General features: G+C 37.2%; 1 protein-coding gene across 22 annotated transcripts in view; it reads right to left on the bottom strand.

Moving 5' to 3' along the window:
• Nucleotides 1-1,080: 1,080 nt before the first annotated feature.
• The window catches only part of CADPS2 (calcium dependent secretion activator 2), a 583,251-nt gene continuing 565,162 nt past the window's right edge, over nt 1,081-19,169 (bottom strand). For all 22 annotated transcript variants that reach the window (XM_086395851.1, XM_086395848.1, XM_086395849.1 and 19 more), the window contains 2 exons: nt 7,646-7,750; nt 1,081-2,044 (listed from right to left, as the gene is read on the bottom strand). In XM_086395851.1, coding sequence (XP_086251977.1) covers nt 1,871-2,044; nt 7,646-7,750 — 279 coding nt within the window. In that variant the 3' untranslated portion in view covers nt 1,081-1,870. The remainder of the gene's footprint in view (nt 2,045-7,645; nt 7,751-19,169) is intronic.

Here is a 19,169-nt window from a genome sequence, read left to right as displayed (position 1 = left end):
CATCAGGGGCTGGTCCCGACCCAGGGATCGAATCCCCCTCTCTTGCTTCACAGGCAGATTGTTTACCAGACTTAGACACTAAACAACAAACAAGGTGTGTCAAAGAAACAGGCATTTGACATAAAGGAAAAGAAGTGTGAATAATTTCCAAGTAGAGAGCAATTTGAGCTGTGCAGAGCTACCTTGGGGAGGGTACCACTGGGAATTTGAGGGTAGCATGACTGGATAGTCGAGGACTTGAAAAAAGGATAGTATTGGCATGATGGTGGACAAGAAAGGAAAGGACAGCATTCCAAGACAGACTGCCTGTCAATGTAGAGTGGGTCTCTAATCCAGGAAAGGAGAAGAAATTTCCTGTCCAGTTTACCTTGTATTATAGGGTCTCCTACCCCTCGGACCCAGCACTGAACGAATACAATATTTTACAGTATTTTAACTGTGGCCTAGTCTAGGTCAGGCACCAGAGTAAATGTGGAGAGCCAAGAAGTTGTTCACTTCCAGTGCTTCAGAAATTATGTTTACACAACTTCAGGGGTACCTTCACTTATTCTACATTAACTTACTTCATTTAAAAATTATTTATGGGGACTTCCCTGGTGGTACAGTGGTTAAGACTCTGTGCTTTCCACTGCAAGGAACGTAGCTTCGATCCCTGGTTGGGGAACTAAGATCCCACATGGATAACATGCAGCCCAAATAAATAAATAACAATTTAAAAAAATTTAGAAATTACTTATGAATGAATGCTGACATATTTTTGAAAAAAAAAAATCAAAGATAAATAGTACTTCAAAATTATAGCCAGAAAATATTTTGGAGGAAGAAAAAAGTTAATTAAATGTCAATTGCTAGTTAACATTATTTGCATTTCTAGTATTACTCATTATTAACACTAATTGATAATGTTAACTAGTAATACATAATATATGAGTATGTAGTCAACATTACCTTTGCTATGGAAATGTGCTGTCATAGTAACTAGTTCTTTGAACAAGTGTGTGTCTACTAGGTGGAAAGCAGTGTTAATATCTCATACTCATTTGATTATAAATAAACAAAATAAAAACACAGAGCCAACTGTTGAGATGTTTGTAATACTGCTAACATTTTTTTACTGCATTTAATTTATACAATCCTAATAAATACAGAGGTGGTTAGGGCCAAGCAGACTTCCATTGCCTGCAAGCTGTTACACTGAGAAGTAGAACATGGTATGTTGAAGGCAGCACGTTTATTACCCACACTTTGAGATTTTTTTTTATACTTGAGAGAAGACATATTCAGAATGGAACAAGACACAAGTCCATTGGATAATCTAGTCTATATTTGGGTTTGGCAATCCTTTAAGCCCAGGAATACACCTGCAGACCAATTTGGAGTGCTAAGAGCCAAGGTTACACATCACAACAATGATAATTTGACTAGGAGACAAACCTTGCACATAAATGATAAACTGTCAAGTACACGCCATTTTAACAAGGGTACGTAAGATGGGACTGGCACAGTGATTAGAAGTGGCTTATTCTCACAATGTTTTATCATGAGAAATACATATCTCACTTCACAACACAGGACATGACTTTGATGTTATTACAGAAAACAAAGGTCAAATCTTCTTCAAAAAAAGATTCATGTTCCAATCACAGAGCCAGCCAAAGGTCATCATTTTAGATCAAGCTACACAAAAAAAGGCTGTTTTTTTTTTTAAAAAAATACTTGCATTTTCTCCTTTAACTCTAATTCCACATTAACTTTTTAAATGTAGCGTGAAATACAAGCATTTATATTTGGTCCAAACAATCAGTGTAATTACAAGAACAAGTACAAAATAAAGTCAAGGTCCTCCTTCCTTCTGCAGAGCTGCGTGTCATCAGCCTTCTTCTTCTTCATCACTGTCTTTCATCGTGATGCCCTGAAGTCCTCCTCCTTCTGAAACAGAAGCTGTAGCCTCCTCTACCGTTAAACGTCTGTGTAGGGTGTCATAGGTCTTACTGTTCAGGGTGACTTCCAGCACACCCTGCAGTCGGAAGTCCCTATAGGTTTTCTGGATGAAGGAGAGAGAAACCACTTAGATCCCTTACAGATTATATGTATGGATGTATATGCGTGCATGTGTGCTAAGTTGCTTGAGTTGTGTCTGACTCTTTGCGACCCAATGGACCGTAGCCTGCCAGGCTCCTCTATCCATGGGATTCTCCAGGCAAGAATACTGGAGTGGGTTGCCCTGTCCTCCTCCAAAGATTTTCCTGACTCAGGGATTGAACCTGCGTCTCTTATGTCTCTTGCATTGGCAGACGGGTTCTTTACCACTAGCGCCACCTGGGAAGCCCCTGTGGATGTATATGTGTATGTCTAAATGTATATATACTCAGCTGGCATTTCAAAAATGATCTGGTACAATTCACTAATGGATTCAGATTGTAGTTGCCCATGCCAGTCATCCTATAGGTGTAGTTCCAGGGAGAAAATGAAATGAGAGACTTCTGATAATGCTATTCAAACTAGAATCACTCTGAGTAGATCAAAATGTTGTGACTGTCAGATGACAAATGAGCTTTTTTAACCAATATATTACTAACTGCACAACATTTACTATTTGAATAACCTGTAACAAAAGTAAAATGATAAATACTTATGTACATTTTCAATCTGAAGGAATTGTTAGTTTTTCAACTGAGGATTCAAAAATACATTTTATAAACTGCATTAGGTTTTGGGGTGTTTGTGGAGGGAAGAGGATTAACCCTATTATCACTAAAATAAGTCTGCATTTTTAGCATTTGTGAATTATAAAGTTTATTTATATGTATACTGGGTAAAACTCTGTGAGCACCTAAATGTCCCTATGAATTTTGCCCTTCTGAAATTGCCTTGGAATGTGAAGTGCTAAATTCCAGCATTAAGCTTCCTTTGGTTGGCTAATGAAAGACATATTTACACTTTTGTGAAACAGTAAATTATTTGGTGTATTATGTGTCAAAAATAGAACAAATACCATTTTATTGTTTATACAGTGCTTCTTAACAACAGAAATAACTACACAACTCTGATTTCTGTGGCTCTTAAGATATGTAAACTATAGAATTTTCCTCATTTTACTTTTCCCCTTAAGTGAGACTTTCTTCACATGTGACTTTTTTATGACTAAACAAAGCTGGCATTTTACTATTGATTTTTAAAGTTGTAGTCAGTTGAATGGGGGATTCTACAGAAACACTTCCAAGGCCACTAAAATGCTGCTGCTGCTAAGTCACTTCAGTCGTGTTCGACTCTGTGCGACCCCATAGACAGCAGCCCACCAGGCTTCCCTGTCCCTGGGATTCTCCAGGCAAGAATACTGGAGTGGGTTGCCATTTCCTTCTCCAATGCATGAAAGTGAAAAGTGAAAGTGAAGTCACTCAGTTGTGTCCGACTCTGTGCGACTCCATGGACTGCCGCCTACCAGGCTCCTCCGTCCATGGGATTCTCCAGGCAAGAGTACTGGAGTGGGGTGCCATTGCCTTCTCCATTAAAATGCTAAATATCTTTAAAGTTTTTTTTTCTGTCCTATGTTAGATTTAGAATACTAAACAGCCAGGTTTCAATGGACTGTCCCAGAGTATCAGTACATATGCATGTGCCAGTTTTTTGTTCTAAATGATTGCTAAAAGTCACTTTTTTGGAGGTTGCAGTTAGTAGAAGAAAAAAGTCAAAGAAGAAGAAGGAATGTTATACTTTCTGGCCCAATGTAACAACTCCAATAGCTGAAACATTATGGGTTGCCTGATTTCACTCAACACAATTAGAAGGAAAATATAATATTCAGACAGTTGAGCTGAAGGTGCTTATTCACTTGAGGGCGGAAGTGCTGATGGATGGCATCTTAAGCCCCTGCATATACACACCTGGTCTATGAACTTCGGGGAAGGAGCAGAACCATTACCAGGTAGTGGGGTCATTGGTATTTTCACAGTTTATCTTCTTGTCATCTAGGATTTGATTTATGCCCTATAGTATCATTCACATTTCAGAAGTGATATTCTCTTGTCATAAATAAAATGCATATTTGAAAAGTCTACCACATGTCCAAAAAATAAACTGAACTGTGAGGAACACGGACTGTATCTGAGGTCAGCATCTCAACAGCAAAAAGAGTTTAGTGTTTTTCTTTAGATGACCAAAATGATTCTAATTTGATTTTAATATTTTATATTAAGACACACAAAACCTACCATCCTCATTGTCTCTTTCTAAACCATTCTGTGCCACTAGGGAAGCCCTCTAAACCATTAAACCTTATTATTACTATGGTGATATTTCACACCAAAATTTATGTAATTTGCTCCAGAACCCACAAAGTAACTCTGTTAGGTCAATTTTGTCTAGAAAATCTGGTAACTAGTTTACATGGTATTGCTACATAAGAGATTTGTGTTCAAGCCTCTAACAACGGTCTAACAGGTTAAAAATATATCAAGCATACAAAATATTCATCTACAGATAAAGCATCTGAAATAAGGTATTATTGTTCCACTGACAATTATATACTGAGTTTGTGAGTCCTACTTTCTTATTTTATTGGAATGGCTTTCTTTACATTTACTCTAATTATCAATAAGTTGGCTAGGACAGAGCTATAGTGTGGATTTGCCATATTAAAGGCTTTGTAGTTTGTATAAAATTGGATTCTGCTTCCTTATTTTATTAGGAAGTGATAAGCCATTAGGGGAACTGCAGGGCAGGAACCCTTGCAATCTCTCTCTCTCTTTTTAGAATTCATAAAATGTTATTGACACGTAGAGATCCTCTGTGGCTGCCAAGAAGGTCTGCTTGGCTCTTACTTAAGACAAGTGCCTGCCGCGGGGTGCTGCTCACTTGTTGTCTTTTCTCCTGGTAAAAGAGGCAGCTCATTTATGTTAACTGCTTCAAAATGTCAAATGGCCTCTAGGGAGATCAGCAATCCATCAGCCATTTTATTTGAGGATTCTATTTTACCCTTCCTCAAGTCAATCATTCTGATATTACAACTTTGTTAATTTCTTAGTCCTACATCTTCTGTGAAAATTTTATTGCAATTTGTTTTTTCTTAGTGAGCAACACGAATGAACCAATGGCTGTCTAGGTGTCTTTGTGGGGCAGTTGGGTATCATATACATTTTGATGGCATCTGGGTCTCCATGGGCACAGAAGAATGACAATGCTTGTGAGAACCAGGTTTCTAGGGTCTAGTAGCTGGGCTCTGAGTAGAATGTACTACTCTGCTGTAACAGGCAGGTCCAGTCTATGTGATGTGGATGGAAGGACAGCCTACTCAGAGCCTGCACACCTCTGTACATGTGCTGTTTAATAGCTGTGTAAATTCACTGGAAAATGAACATTATAACTATATAGGCTCCAAAGAGTGATGAATCTGTGTATGAAATTGGCTAGTGTCTGCTTATATTCAAAGTAGAAAAAAAATAACTAGAATAGTAAATTAATTCATCCTAATTTTTATTGTAAAGATAATCACTTTTAATTATTAAATAAAACACTAGGACTTGATTAAATGCATCAGCCCAAGAAAGTATTGACTGAGTTTGGGGGCCTGCTTGTGAAAAATAATACCTGGAAAGTCAAACATATATACATGAAATTTTAATCTCATATTTGTCAGTCTTGATTGCTGGTAGCCATAATGAACACTATATTAAAATAAGATTAAAAAAAAAGATAGATTGACTTAGAATAAAATGGAAATGTCACCCTATAATTAACAAAATTATTAATCATTTTTCCTGCTAACTATGTGAATGACTAGTGGACATTAGAATAGGAACGACTTTGAAAGAAAAAATGATGGGTTAATAAAACATGCAGATTCTTATTCTAAAAACAAGAGCTTACCAACCTATCTAGTATCAGTTACCTGAGTTTGTAATTTCTGACATTCTGAATACAGTAGATATTAGCTTGAAAATATGGCTGATCCTAAGGGATATTAGCTGATCCTAAGCTAATCCTAATATTAGTCACATTATTGACTGCAGTCTTAACATGTACATATATTTACAACATAAACACAGATTATTCTGATTCTCTTTTATGAAAAACAAACTTCATTTGAAAGCTCTCCAAGTCACGTTTGTAGAAACAAGGAAGAAATCATAGAGGAGCTAAAGCAAATATGAACATATTTGTGGTGCGTTTTCAGGTTTTTTATAAAATAAATAACACCTGGTAAAAAGTGTTCTAGATCAAAGGTAGTTTGTTGATTGAAATGGAATGTGTTTAGTGTATAAAACTTACTGGATGGCTATAATTTTACTTGCTGTTTATGACTAATCATGATTGCTATCACTGTGACATCATAGGTCTGGTTCTGTTCTAGCAGATTTGCCAATTTCTGACTTTAGAACTTTCGTCTTGGTGGGTACTTTAATCTATGATAACTTCTGTGTCTATGGTACAAAAGAATCTGCAATCTAATGAGATTGCAGGAACCAAGAGAATGGTGGAAAATATTTTAATATGAATAAAACTTTTAACAATGTGATACAATGGTTCTTCTCAAAGTTTATCATCTATCAGAATCCTCTGGAGGGCTTGTTCATGTGCAGATGGCCAGGCACCACTCTCAGACACTCTGATTCAGTTGATCTGGGGTGGAGCCCAAGAATTTGCATGTCTAAGTTCTCAGGTGATGCTGGTAATGTTATATCAGGAATGACATTGTCAGAACCACTGCCTAGATGTGTGTATGTACATATACACATATGAATATACATACATATGTATATGTGTGCATAAAGATACATGCAAATATATAGGCACACACACATATATATAAATATATGAGAGTGAAGTGAAAGTGTTAGCCGTTCAGCTGTGCCTGACTCTCTGCGACCCCAAGGATTGTAGCCCAGAACCGCTGATTTGCAATAGCTTAGAGTTGTTTTTGGCCAAAATGTAGAATTTGTCTCAATTTTAAGAAAAAGTTATATCTGTTGTATATTCTGCATTTCTACTAGAATTTATAAGGTGTGAAAAATCATGTGAGTTTTAAAGGTGTGAATAAGATATTATCTTAAAGTCCCTCCTAAGTATACTCTTGAAAAGCATAAGTCAAGACAGCCTTGGTGAACCGAGATTACATCCGTTGGTGGTTATGGATGGTCCCCAATACTCACACTGATCATCTCTCACATATTGGGGTATGCTTCCAAAAGAATTCAGGCAGTGACAATGTTTTACTTTCATATCAGGATATTACAAAAATAATGGAGATTCTCCTTGTCCTAGGGGCAAATATAATTAAAAATCCTTCTAATGATGTATTAATAAATGCGAAGGAAATGTATGAGGAAAAAACACTGCTGTACCTAAGATAATTAATACAAAATTATTATGGACTTACTACATTTAGGTAAATATGGTAGGGGCTTTATGTATATTATCTTAAAATGTGATTCCTTTATGGTAACAAAATACTTTTTACTAGTGGAAACACGATTTCGTAGTCTCACTGAAAATGGAATAAGCAGCAGTGCATCATTGTCAACAGTGATGTTTTTAAAGTACTTACATCCACTCGGTTCTATTAAATATGATTTTCTTATATGTCAATATCTTGCCATTATTCTTTATAGCTTGGTGGGCAATTCACGTCTCAACACATTTTGTTTACCTTCACGATCTTGATGAGTGTCTTCAGTTGGTAAATATGAAGCTGAAGGTCTAATCTATCAGCCAGCCACACACAGATGACTTTCATGGAGCTGCTGTACCATTGCTGCAAAGAAGGATGGGGGCAGAAGGCAGGAGAACAAAACAAGAAAACAACCTCTGCAGTACTTATTTAACAGATTCGGTAATGAGGGGGTAATGAAACACTCCAAAATGACCACAGATCAGCACTTGAAGTCAATAATGCTATAATTTTCTTTTAACAGAATTGTATGTTTTGCTAGAAAATCTGCTAAGTTGACCCAGGCTATTCTTTATATGAATTAACATTACAGTCTTTCAGTTGCAACATATTCATGGGAAACAGTATTTTTGCATTTGCAGCCTAGCAGCCTGCTTTGTAATTTATAGGTAACAATGGGTACTAAATACATAATATGGGAGTGAATGGACTGCCAAGCAGCAGGAAAAAAAATGGGTAAATTATTTTCAAAGGGAAATTTCCCATTAATCTCTAGGTTATGTAAAAATCAGTAGATGTCATAATGCATGTAGGCAATACCTAGAAACAGCATTTTAAAGGAGGGATAGCAAAAAACATCTACAGTTTACTAACCTCTAATCCCCCAAAACACCTTTATCTATAACTGGTTGTTAAGGATTTGCCAAGATGGCTTAAAACCACCTAAAATAAAGATTTCAGATCTTAGAAAGGAATGTTATCAGGATGGAATTCTTGTGTCTTATAAGAATTACAAAAACACATGTCAGTTGACCAAATTATAAAAGAAAACAATCTGTTTCATTTTGCAAGTGTTTTCGGAGGGTTCATGTTTTCTGTTTATAAAAACTCTCTTGGGAAAACTGAAATTCTCCTCTAATGTACTTTCTTGCTCCTATATCATGTCTGTGACTATTGTCAAAGAAGAAATTTTGTTTCCATTTTCAAGAAAAGGCAATCTGCCATTAGTGATGGCATTTTAAGGGAATTGGTACTCATATGCCAGAGCTAGGTTTAGGTAATACTGTAAGAAAATAATGCTATTCATCCAGATAAGTGCGAGAAATATCAATGGCCACGGAGCATTTAGGAAGTGACGAAAGAGTCTTTGAGAGAGAAGGGATTTTGTGCCTTGCTTGAATATACAAAAACAGTGACACCACAGATCACATATGCGTGTGCATATGTTAGGTATTCAAACAGAAAAATTCTTCATATTTCTTCCACAATAAAGCAGTAAATTCAAATTTCTAAAAGAAGTCTCAAGTGATGTAAGTCTGAAATTCACCTGGACTTGTATTTTATAACATGTTCTAACAAAATTTAGTGTAAGGAATGGTCGTTTAAGCCCAATGTAAAAATGAATTGGTTTAAGATTTCATCAGACTTATTTCTTATAATCGGTAGATATACTGGACACACATGCATAAAATGAGATGAGCTATTTGAAAAATGAATAACTGGTCTATTGAATACTGTGATATCAAATGGATGAATGACCATTCCAGTTTTTAAACTGTGAGATGGGCTAAGGTTTTTTTAAAACCTGTTATTCATGTACCCAATTTTGCTTTTTCCTAATGATTACTTTCCTAACTTTCAGAACGTGTAAAGGTATCAGATACAAGTTTTATATAACAAGATAATCCTAAATTCTTAAAAAACAAATAAATTTAGTACTTCAGCTGACATATTAAATCTTAATAGATTAGTATCTGATATTTAAATCCTCTACTTTCTTATTTTAAATGATAGCCTCAACTTCTTGAGTTCTATTTTAATGCAAGCAAACACTCAGAGGTATTGGTGATGTTGAATATGAGTATACTGTAGTAACGTAACACTCTTACCTCGACTCCACTCTCCAAGTAACTTGAAAGCTAAAATGTAGCCGTAATGGTTATGACTCTTAAATTATAGCGCTTCTTCAAGGGGTAATTTAGTTGGGGGACAAAATATGATATATTGTACTAAGTTTATAACATACGCAATAATCTGGGTGTCAGACTGTAAAGTTACTATATATGTGGTAAGTTGTATGAATTTGAGATAAATGAAAATACTTTCTTAAAATTACTCCTTACGCATCTTATGTTCTTAAAAAATCCACAGATAATTTAAAATTAATGTAACTTCATTTTTCTATTACATGTAAATGATACTTATGATTAAGTGATAATTGAAGGGACATCTAATATAACACAGAAACTTATTATTAATATACCTTCTGTAACATAATGCCAAAATTGTAATTTTAAAGAAGAATAATTTGGAAATCAAATATCTAAAGTTAACTATAAAATCAGAGAAAAAGAATTAATGTTAATAAAATGCTTAAGCCACTTTATCATCATCTTGCTTTAAAGGCAAACAAATTATTCTACAAGGAACATTCTATAAGGGAAATGATTTCATCCACTAATCATGCATAATTTTAATTCCTAAGTCAAAGCATTTTGAAGAACTTCAGCGAAAGCAAGCAAATGAAGAGAAATAAGCAGCTTAGCTTGGAGTTTATGGTGTTATGAAGACTAAGCTAACAAACCAAAAAAAACCTCACTGGGACTGCTTCTTTTTTTTTTTTTTTTTGCTTCTTTCTTGTATATGGTGAAACACACCCCCCTCCCCCCCCAAAAAATGTCAGTAGCATTTCCCTATTTCTTGAGCTCGAATAGAAATGTTCTTCTTTTGGGTGGAGGATGATAGGTCCCATTTTTTTTTTCCATTTTGAGAAAAAATTCAAAGGTAAGTTAGCTTCATTCCCCTCACCCACCCACCCGCTCTACTGAAGCAAACCAATCCCCCAAAACAAAGAAAAAAAAATTTGAAAGGGGTGGATGTGCAGTGAAGTATGACTGTTAGAAAATGTGCTTTCAGTTTGGAAAAGTTAATTTTATAAAGCAACTTGGTTGACTATTCACTTTTCCTTTCAGGGGATGACAACGAAGGGGCGCTGGAGCCTGCACTCAAGTCATGGGTATGGCATTACTGCTTTATTCTCTGCTTGGTCTACTTAAGAATAAAGCAGTAAGTGTATATTCTGCACTATTTTTCTCCCCCTCCATCAATCCATGCCAGCAGCCTACCACTTTAACAAAAAATATGTGTTTTTTTTTTTCTTTTTGTGGTTCATTCAACTCCTGTAAGGGCATGCATTACTCACTTCATTTTCTTGAGATATCTCTTTTAAAGCAAAAATAAAAGGAAAGGAAAGGCTAGGGTTGACTCTGTGAGACCCCTGTATTTATTCACACTTATTGTGCATGACTGTAGACTGGTAAATCATATTAGCGGCCCGTCTCCCCATCAAGCTGCTACTTGCTTTCCAGCCCTGGGAAGGTTCAACAAATCAACAGGAGCACGGAAAACAGAACATCAGTCTAATCTAGTGTTTAAGGTGAAGTTTTCAAACCCAATCTAAGAAGATCTTTAGAGCAAGCAACAAGCTGAAGGGCTCAGAAGGTGGTATTGACAATGAAAGAGTGTTGAAATATTGAGAAGCGCAGCACTTGTGCATTTTTAATAACAAGAGGGTCAACAAGGACACAGCTCCCTTAGTGCCAGGAGTTGCCACTGACTATGGAAATTGCCACACCAGGGCTATAAACGCTTGCAGTTCATCAGCTTTCTTAAACAGTTCATCAGCTTTCTTAAACACCCTGAACCCCCTCAGTGGACCTTTAGTCTTGAATTAACAAACCACAGCAATGAAAGAGGGTGCATTCTGAATGGCTGGCATTGATCCCCAACTGTGTCAGCACTGCTACAGGCCCTGAAAAACTCTCTCCATTGTCAATAGAAATTGACAAACCTCGTCTCCTAAATAGTGCAGCTGAGCCGGGCGGGATCCACGCAGCTGTAAAGGGCGCTGCTCTTGGGGCCGGGGAGCACTAACAATGGAACAAGCATGAGCTCTTTGTCAGTCCCAGACTCGGCAATTTTCTAACAAGGATTAAAGTTGTTTCTCGGCAGTGCTGGTTGAAAAGAGATTTAGCAACACACCGTGCTTTCTTCATGCAAGTTAAAGAGAAGTAGTTAAGGAATTTCATTATTCCCTTGACTAGTGGAAATACAAAACAAATATATTAAATATGCGCGGCTCCCTTTTCTGCCTAATTTATAACATTTGGAGGCAAGAGGATTCAATGCAATATAACACTTCTTGCTTGGAAATAAGCACTCTACCTTTATTTTGGAAGTTTTATATATTTTTCTTTTTAAGAAAGTCCAGCCGCTTGCCACCTGGAATGAGGTCTCAATACATACTAATGCACAATGTCTTCAGACCCTCTGGGGCTGATATTCCTAAATCTGAATCATAGGACCCCATAGGGTCCATGTATTACGGCGGCTTCGAGCAAATCATTTGTCATAATGCGGCTTCTGATGATGATGGCTGGGTAAAAATAAGTGCTTTGCTGGGGAACAAATCTGTGATCTATTTTCTGCTTAAGTGTTTAGCTTTTTTATTGATTATGAATTGGTACAACTAATTGATATATTTTCATTCTTCTCCAGCTAGTCTCGTCGCAATAGGTGAACAACAGAGGAAAAAAAAAAAAAAAAACCCACAACCAATACTTTTTAGTGCCCCCAGATATGGAATGGCTAAATTTCCACAGTATGTATGTATTTCTTCATTTATTTCAAGAGAAGCTGTCTGTTTTTATCAGAGTCAAGTCACTGTGTTGAAATGAAATACCATCTAGAAAATCTCATCTGAGGAAGTATGTACCTCTTAAATGTTAAGATGAATTGAATAAAAGAACAAATAACAGTTTTGAAAAGGTGAAGGTTTTGAAAAATCTGATAAATATAAAGCATCCTTTAAGATCATGTTGTGGCTTTAGAGGGCTACAAAATATTTAGAAAAGTGAATACCTTACAGTTCACCACTACATTAAAAAGTAAATATAAATGCTTCTTTATACATGGAGTGCTCCTTTGGTCCACAGTACATCTGTTTGACATAATTAAATTTGTAGTCACTCACTTCTCATTTCTTAACACTAAAATGTACTTTTGGTGTAATAATTCCATCCTTCCCCCCTCTATTCAAGGCATCCCCCAGAAACAATTATATTTGGCTCCACAAAATAGATCCTCAAAGCACAAGCATTTTGAAAGTCTAAAGTGTGGATTTTTTGTTGGTTTGGAATAGGATTAAGGGCTCTATTTAAGGAAAACTGAAACCAGTCTATTAGGTTTAGAATATAGGAAGTGTTCAACCCAATCTACATCTATCAACCAGCTGGACCCAGAGGCATGCAGGAGGACTTAGCCGCTGAGGGCTGGTCATGAACACACCAGAGAAGGACATCATCAACACAGAAGCTTCGGGGACTGAGTACGCGGAAGCCCTGTGAGGCTACCATTCACCTGACTGAGCCTCTTGCTTTCTGTAGGCCTCGGTTTTCTCATCTGGGTTATGAAGGGCAGCTGAGATGAATCTAGCTTTACAATAAGATTCTTATACTCTCCAGAAATACTTTGAGATTAGATTTAACTATCAAAGAAAAGGGCGTGATTAGAAACCATGCAGCTTGTGATTCTCCTAAAAATGAACGGAAGGGAAAAGCCAAATTGTCTTTTTTTTAAAATGCTGGTTAAATATAGCTTTGTTCATCCAAATATGCAAGTCTAGAATTATAGATGTTTCTGTTAGATGTTATTTTGTTTTAAACTTATTCATTTTGGCCTTTTAATGAAGAATAGATATTCTACAAAAATGAAACAATAAAATATAAAGAAGAATAAATGGAATTTATTAAGAACTCTGAAGCATTACTATGATTTTATATTAATAATGCTACCTATAATATTTTATATAATATATAATAATAATCTGACTATAAAAGTATCCGTTTTTTTTTTTTTAAATGCCTCCATGGGAAGTTCAAGTGCATCAGTTCAATTTTCATTTGATTCTTATACCAACTGTGATGAGATGGTTCTTATTTTCATTTTGCATGGAAACTGAACTCACAGAGGTAGAAAACTGAGTTTAGGTTAAATAATTTACTTATTTAAGTTTATATAAGTGGCAGGGTTAAGATTCATCTTATATCTATGCTTCAAAGTCTGTGCTCATGACTATCAGGTTATTCCATTTCCTTCTATGAAACAGTGTGTTTCATCAATGAAGTCTCTGATTTTTTCAGAACAGTTTGGTATTTGTAGCAGACAACTAAGAAAATAGCTCTATCATTCCTGGTGCTCCCTCATGGTTATGATGCAGAATTATGAAATAATATAGGAGAAGCTTATTGTTCCAAAGAAGTCCATCACATTTTCTTACAAGTTAGTGTAATCTACATTACCAAAGGTATTTGTACACCTGACAATGTAATTACACAATATAATAAATTTTTTGAAGAACCAGACTCTGTTAGGATAACTAACCAACTGGCTCTTGTGCTATGCATTTCCCACATGTTTTCTTCTTAAGTGCCATATACTCGAATGCTTTTAAAGTGCCATATACTCTAAAACTTAGGAATACTGAGAAAATCTTTTTTCACTGCAACAAAACAATGTGGAAAGAAGATCCTAGTTCATTCATGAAGGGATTCAATCTATATGTACAGTTTTCTTATTTTTTAAATACAGAACATAGAAGAACTTGACTCATGCTTTTTCCCCCTTCCGTGTTCAATAAACTCACATTTAGGGCAATTTTCATTTTTTAGTTCGATGAAAGTGAAAGTGAAGTCACTCAGTCGTGCCCGACTCTTTGCGACCCCGTGGACTATAGCCTACCAGGCTCCTCTGTCCATGGGATTCTCCAGGCAAGAATACTAGAGTGGGTTGCCATTTCCTTCTCCAGGGGATCTTTCCGACCCAGGGATCGAACCCAGATCTCCCACTTTGCAGGCAGACGCTTTAACCTCTGAGCCACCAGGGAAGCTCTATGAGCTTCTCTTAGTTCTGTGAGGAAGACTGCAAAGCAGAGTTCACGAACACTATGGTGTCTGTTAAGAAGGAGAAAGTGTAAGAAGTGCAAACATGGGAGGTTTGGCATATAGTTGGTACCTAATAAATGCTTGTTGAATGATGAAACATTTTTCCTACTCTTGAAGTTCAGTACTTTCTTCCATTCTTTTTTAAAATGCATGAATGTAATAACTAAGATGCTTCCAGATGCATTCAACCCTCTTCAATCATAAAACAGGGTAAGTTATATAATAGGGTAAGTTCCAGAAACTGGGGGTTGCACAAGCTTTTTTCCACTCACCTCTATTTTATTAACTCCAAATTTCCTTTCTCCCAAAATATCCTGAAAGTAATATTACTTAACTAGCCTATCTATCCTCACACTACACAAAGAGCATTAAAATCAATACTATTCTTCATTATTCGTTATCATCAAGCAGGCAAGTGCCTTTGTAAATTTATTCTGCGGTTCTCTTCCTGGTGCTAAAACGGCCAGGGATTACAAAGTGAAAATTTCAGATCATCAGTTGTTTCCCTCTCCCCTACTTAATGACAAATGATGGAATGCATACTGGTTGGGCTAATCTTTTGACTAATCAATGGTTTGGCTGAACACAGTGGTCAACCCAGTTTTAAGGGTATGTGTACTAGTTTGGGATGCAGACATACACTGTGAATGATTTATTTGGGGATAAGACCTGTTCATTTGGTTCAGTGACTCATTTTGAGTACTATATATAAAAGTTTGGTCAATATTGCATTTAAGTCAATAATGTAGGACCTGGATAAAAATAAATTAGACTCCTGCAATTTCTATTGAATGGTACAAGTTTGAGATAAAACCTCAGTCTGAGAATTAACAGTTAGCCAGTCTTTTTGCTTCAGTTTCCTTATAAAAAATAGGGAAAAAGTATTCCAAAGATCCTCTTCCAGAGTGTTGTAGGGACTGAAATAAACAGTTATCCCTGTGTCTCTGACTCATGGTACACTCTCACAGGAAATGAGTGATCTGCTGCTCTGGTAGATACTGGGTTTCTCTATACCTACAAGTTTTGGGTAAGTCAATCCCTCTCTTGGGACTTTTATCCCCACGTACATTTCATTGGCCAGATTCATGACATTGACGACTCCGTTCAACCATCATTTCTCCTATGAAGCCAACACTATCTCTTACCAGGCAGAATTAGAAGCTCCCATATTTTCTGCCTTTAAATCTCTGTACATGTGTCTGTAGAAATACTGCACAATGTGCTCTATATCTGCCTCAACAGGATGTGAGTATCTATAAGGCAGAAACCGAGTCTTTTTATTAATATCTCTAGACCTTAGCAGGATGTCCAGCACATAACATGTGTTACATATTTTTTGAGGGACTGAATGCTTCTAAAATATCTGGAGATATAAACTGTTACACATATAATAGTGGCAGGGCAGCTTTTCAATAGACAAAGGATAATATCAGAGCCAGAGGAACTGTTGACTTGAATGAAACATTTCATTAACAGCAAAATAATTTAATGAATGCTAAAGTTGCAGGCATCACCAAAAAGTAAACAACTGCAATTGGCTAATGAAATTTAACACACGACTAAAACAGAACTGAAAATGTGACAGTCTAATTTCATTGTAGGTGATGAACTAAGTAAAGGAGAAAGTACTGTAAACTAATGAACCCCCCATGCCTAGGTACATATGAGAGTATCCACATATAGGAAATCAACACTTCATTGGAAGGACTGATGCTGAAGCTCCAATAATTTGGCCACCTGATATGAAGAGCCAACTCATTGGAAAAGACCCTGCTGCTGGGAAAGATTGAAGGCAGGAGGAGAAGGAGATGAAAGAGTATGAGATGGTTGGATGGCATCACTGACTCAATGGACATGAGTTTGAGAAAACTCCAGGAGATAGTGAAGGACAGGGAAGTCTGGAGTGCTGCAATTCATGGGATCGCAGTCAGACACAACTTAGCAACTGAAAGCCAACAACACAACATATACATTCTTACACACAAGGATATGATAACATTATATGTGCTCAGAGGTTGATGTGCTCAGCTCCAGACTGGTTTTTCAGAGTCTGTCATGCATGCAGCGGACCACCTTTCTGGCATATGCTCAGGGGTATTAGTAGCTGTTCATGGCGGGTATCAAAGGCCGTGGGGCTACCTAGTGTGGCGCTGTCAGTGCTGCCTCGTGAGTTTTCACCACTAAAGGACATGTCCTGGGGCCTTTAGTGCTTGCTGGTCTTGTGAGAGGTGTATAAAAAAGGCCGAGAACCACCATGCTGTGGCACTGTGACTCAGACTTGAGTCTGAGTGAACATGAAGAGCCCTCCTGGGAGGTGGCATAAGCCTGGGTTTTCAGCAGAGAACCTCTGAAGGGTAGAGAGGGAGAGCGTGCCCTTGTTGCACCGTCATGGCATTTGATATTGTAAGCACTAGAGCTAGGCACAACTGTTGAATCAGCTCTACATCCTGGCAGGTTTCCAATCATCCACTTGCAACAGAGAGAAATAAAAACAAGTTAAAGATATCACTATCTCCTATTTGAAAGCTTTCTAAATTTTAATTCTCCATGGTATACTATTTGAAAAAACAACAACAACGTCTATTCAGTAGATGAAAATGTGAAACATTTTAATGTACAAGTTAACTTTTTCAAAAGACCCATTTGACCATAAGAATGTAAGTTCCCTTATTAGAGCAGGAACTTGGTCTATCTTACCTAACATTGTATTCTCAGCCTCTAGCAGCACTATGTGGCTTCGAGAAAGTAAATACTAGTTGTAATTTGAATCCTACCGAGTCATTGTGACAGAGATACTCAACGATGTGGGACAAAACCAATGCCTAACCTTTTTTATTTTTTTGGCTGTGGAGCATGTGGGATCTTATTAATAGTTCCCTAACCAAGGATTGAACCTATGCCATCTGCATTGCAAGTGTGGAGTCTTAACCATGGGCCACCACGGAAGTCTCTGTGCTTAACCTTCCAGTCTCAATATTTACCACCATTTCTTATACATCCTAATTGAAAGACCAATTGGATTTGTTTTCTAGATCTTATGCACCCAAAACATGAAATGAACAATTTGACATTAATAAACATATATTTTATGTGTATAAAATAGACAGTAACTAAGGAGAAAGGAAAGGAAAATGAAGTCGCTCAGTTATGTCTGACTCTTGGCGATCCCATGGACCGTAAGCTACCAGGCTCCTCTGTTCATGGGATTTTCCAGGCAAGAGTACTGGAGTGGGTTGCCATTTCCTTCTCCAGGAGATCTTCCCGACTCATGGATTGAACCCAGGTCTCCCACGTTGCAGGCAGACACTTTACCATCTGAGCCATCAGGAAAGCCAGAACTAAGGAGAAAGTCAACAAGGAATGTGGGGAGAATATGGAGCCAAATTTATGAGGATCAGTAGAGCAAAAGTATGGGAAAACTTTCCATGAGAATGTATAAATAGGAATGTGTATAGCCACATTCAAATACTACATCCTATTCCTGGCAAATAGAAGGGGAAACAATAGAAAGTAACAGACTTTATTTTGTTGGGCTCCAAAATCACTGCAGATGATGATTGTAGCCATGAAATTAAAAGACACTTGCTCCTTGGGAGAAAGCTATGACAAACATAGACAGCGTATTAAAAAGCAGAGATATCACTTTGCTGACAAAGGCCTGTCTAGTTAAAGCTATGGTTTCTTCAGTAGTCATGTATGGATGTGAGAGTTGGACCATAAAGAAGGCTGAGAGCCAAAGAACTGATGGTTTTGAACTGTGTGTTGAAGACTCTTGAGAGTCCCCTGGACTGCAAGGAGATCAAACCAGTCACTTCTAAAGGAAATCAGTCCTAAATATTCATTGGAAGGACTGATGCTGAAGCTGAAGCTCCAATACTTTGGCCACCTGATGAGAACTGACTCATCTGAAAAGACCCTGCTACTGGGAAAGGTTGAAGGCAAGAGGAGAAGGGGGTGGCAGAAGATGCAATGGTTGGATGGCATCACCGACTTGATGGACATGAGTTTGAGTAAGCTTCTGGGAGACAGTGAAGGACAGGGAAGCCTGGCGTGCTGCAGTCCATGGGGTCGCAAAGAGTCAGACAAGACTTAGTGACTGAACCACAATAACAAATTCCTGACTCTAAAAGCCTAAGCGTGACACAGAGCATTTTGAGAAGCTTCAAAGGACAGCCCCTCAAAAGATTAAAGGGCTAGAAAAGGGGCCTATGATGAAAAGTTGAGCAAATAGGGATTATTTATCCTGGAGTAGACAAGGATGACAGGTGTCTTACTAACAGTCTTCATATATAGGAAGGATTACTCCCTAGAGATGCTGGCTACCTGTTTTTTGTTCTCCACTGAGAAGAAAAGGGGAAATGGGCTTAAAAAACAGCATGAAGAATTTAGGTGAGGTAAGGATTAGAACTTGCTTTATTTCAAATAAAACATTTTGCCTATTTTAAGAGAGTGAAATTTAGATGGTGTCTTACTTAGGGCTGGGCTGAGATCAAGAAATTGAGGGCTCTTGAGTTTAGGTAAGTACCTGTGAAAATTGTTTATAGAGTTTCCTTTCAATGAGT

The sequence above is a fragment of the Bos grunniens genome, chromosome 4, assembly GCF_055505025.1.
Source record: "Bos grunniens cultivar Pamir isolate PY7600 chromosome 4, Bosgru_T2T1.0, whole genome shotgun sequence".
Lineage (NCBI taxonomy): Eukaryota > Metazoa > Chordata > Mammalia > Artiodactyla > Bovidae > Bos > Bos grunniens.
Note: the sequence above shows the minus strand (reverse complement) of the source record. Positions and strands in the feature narration are given on the sequence as shown.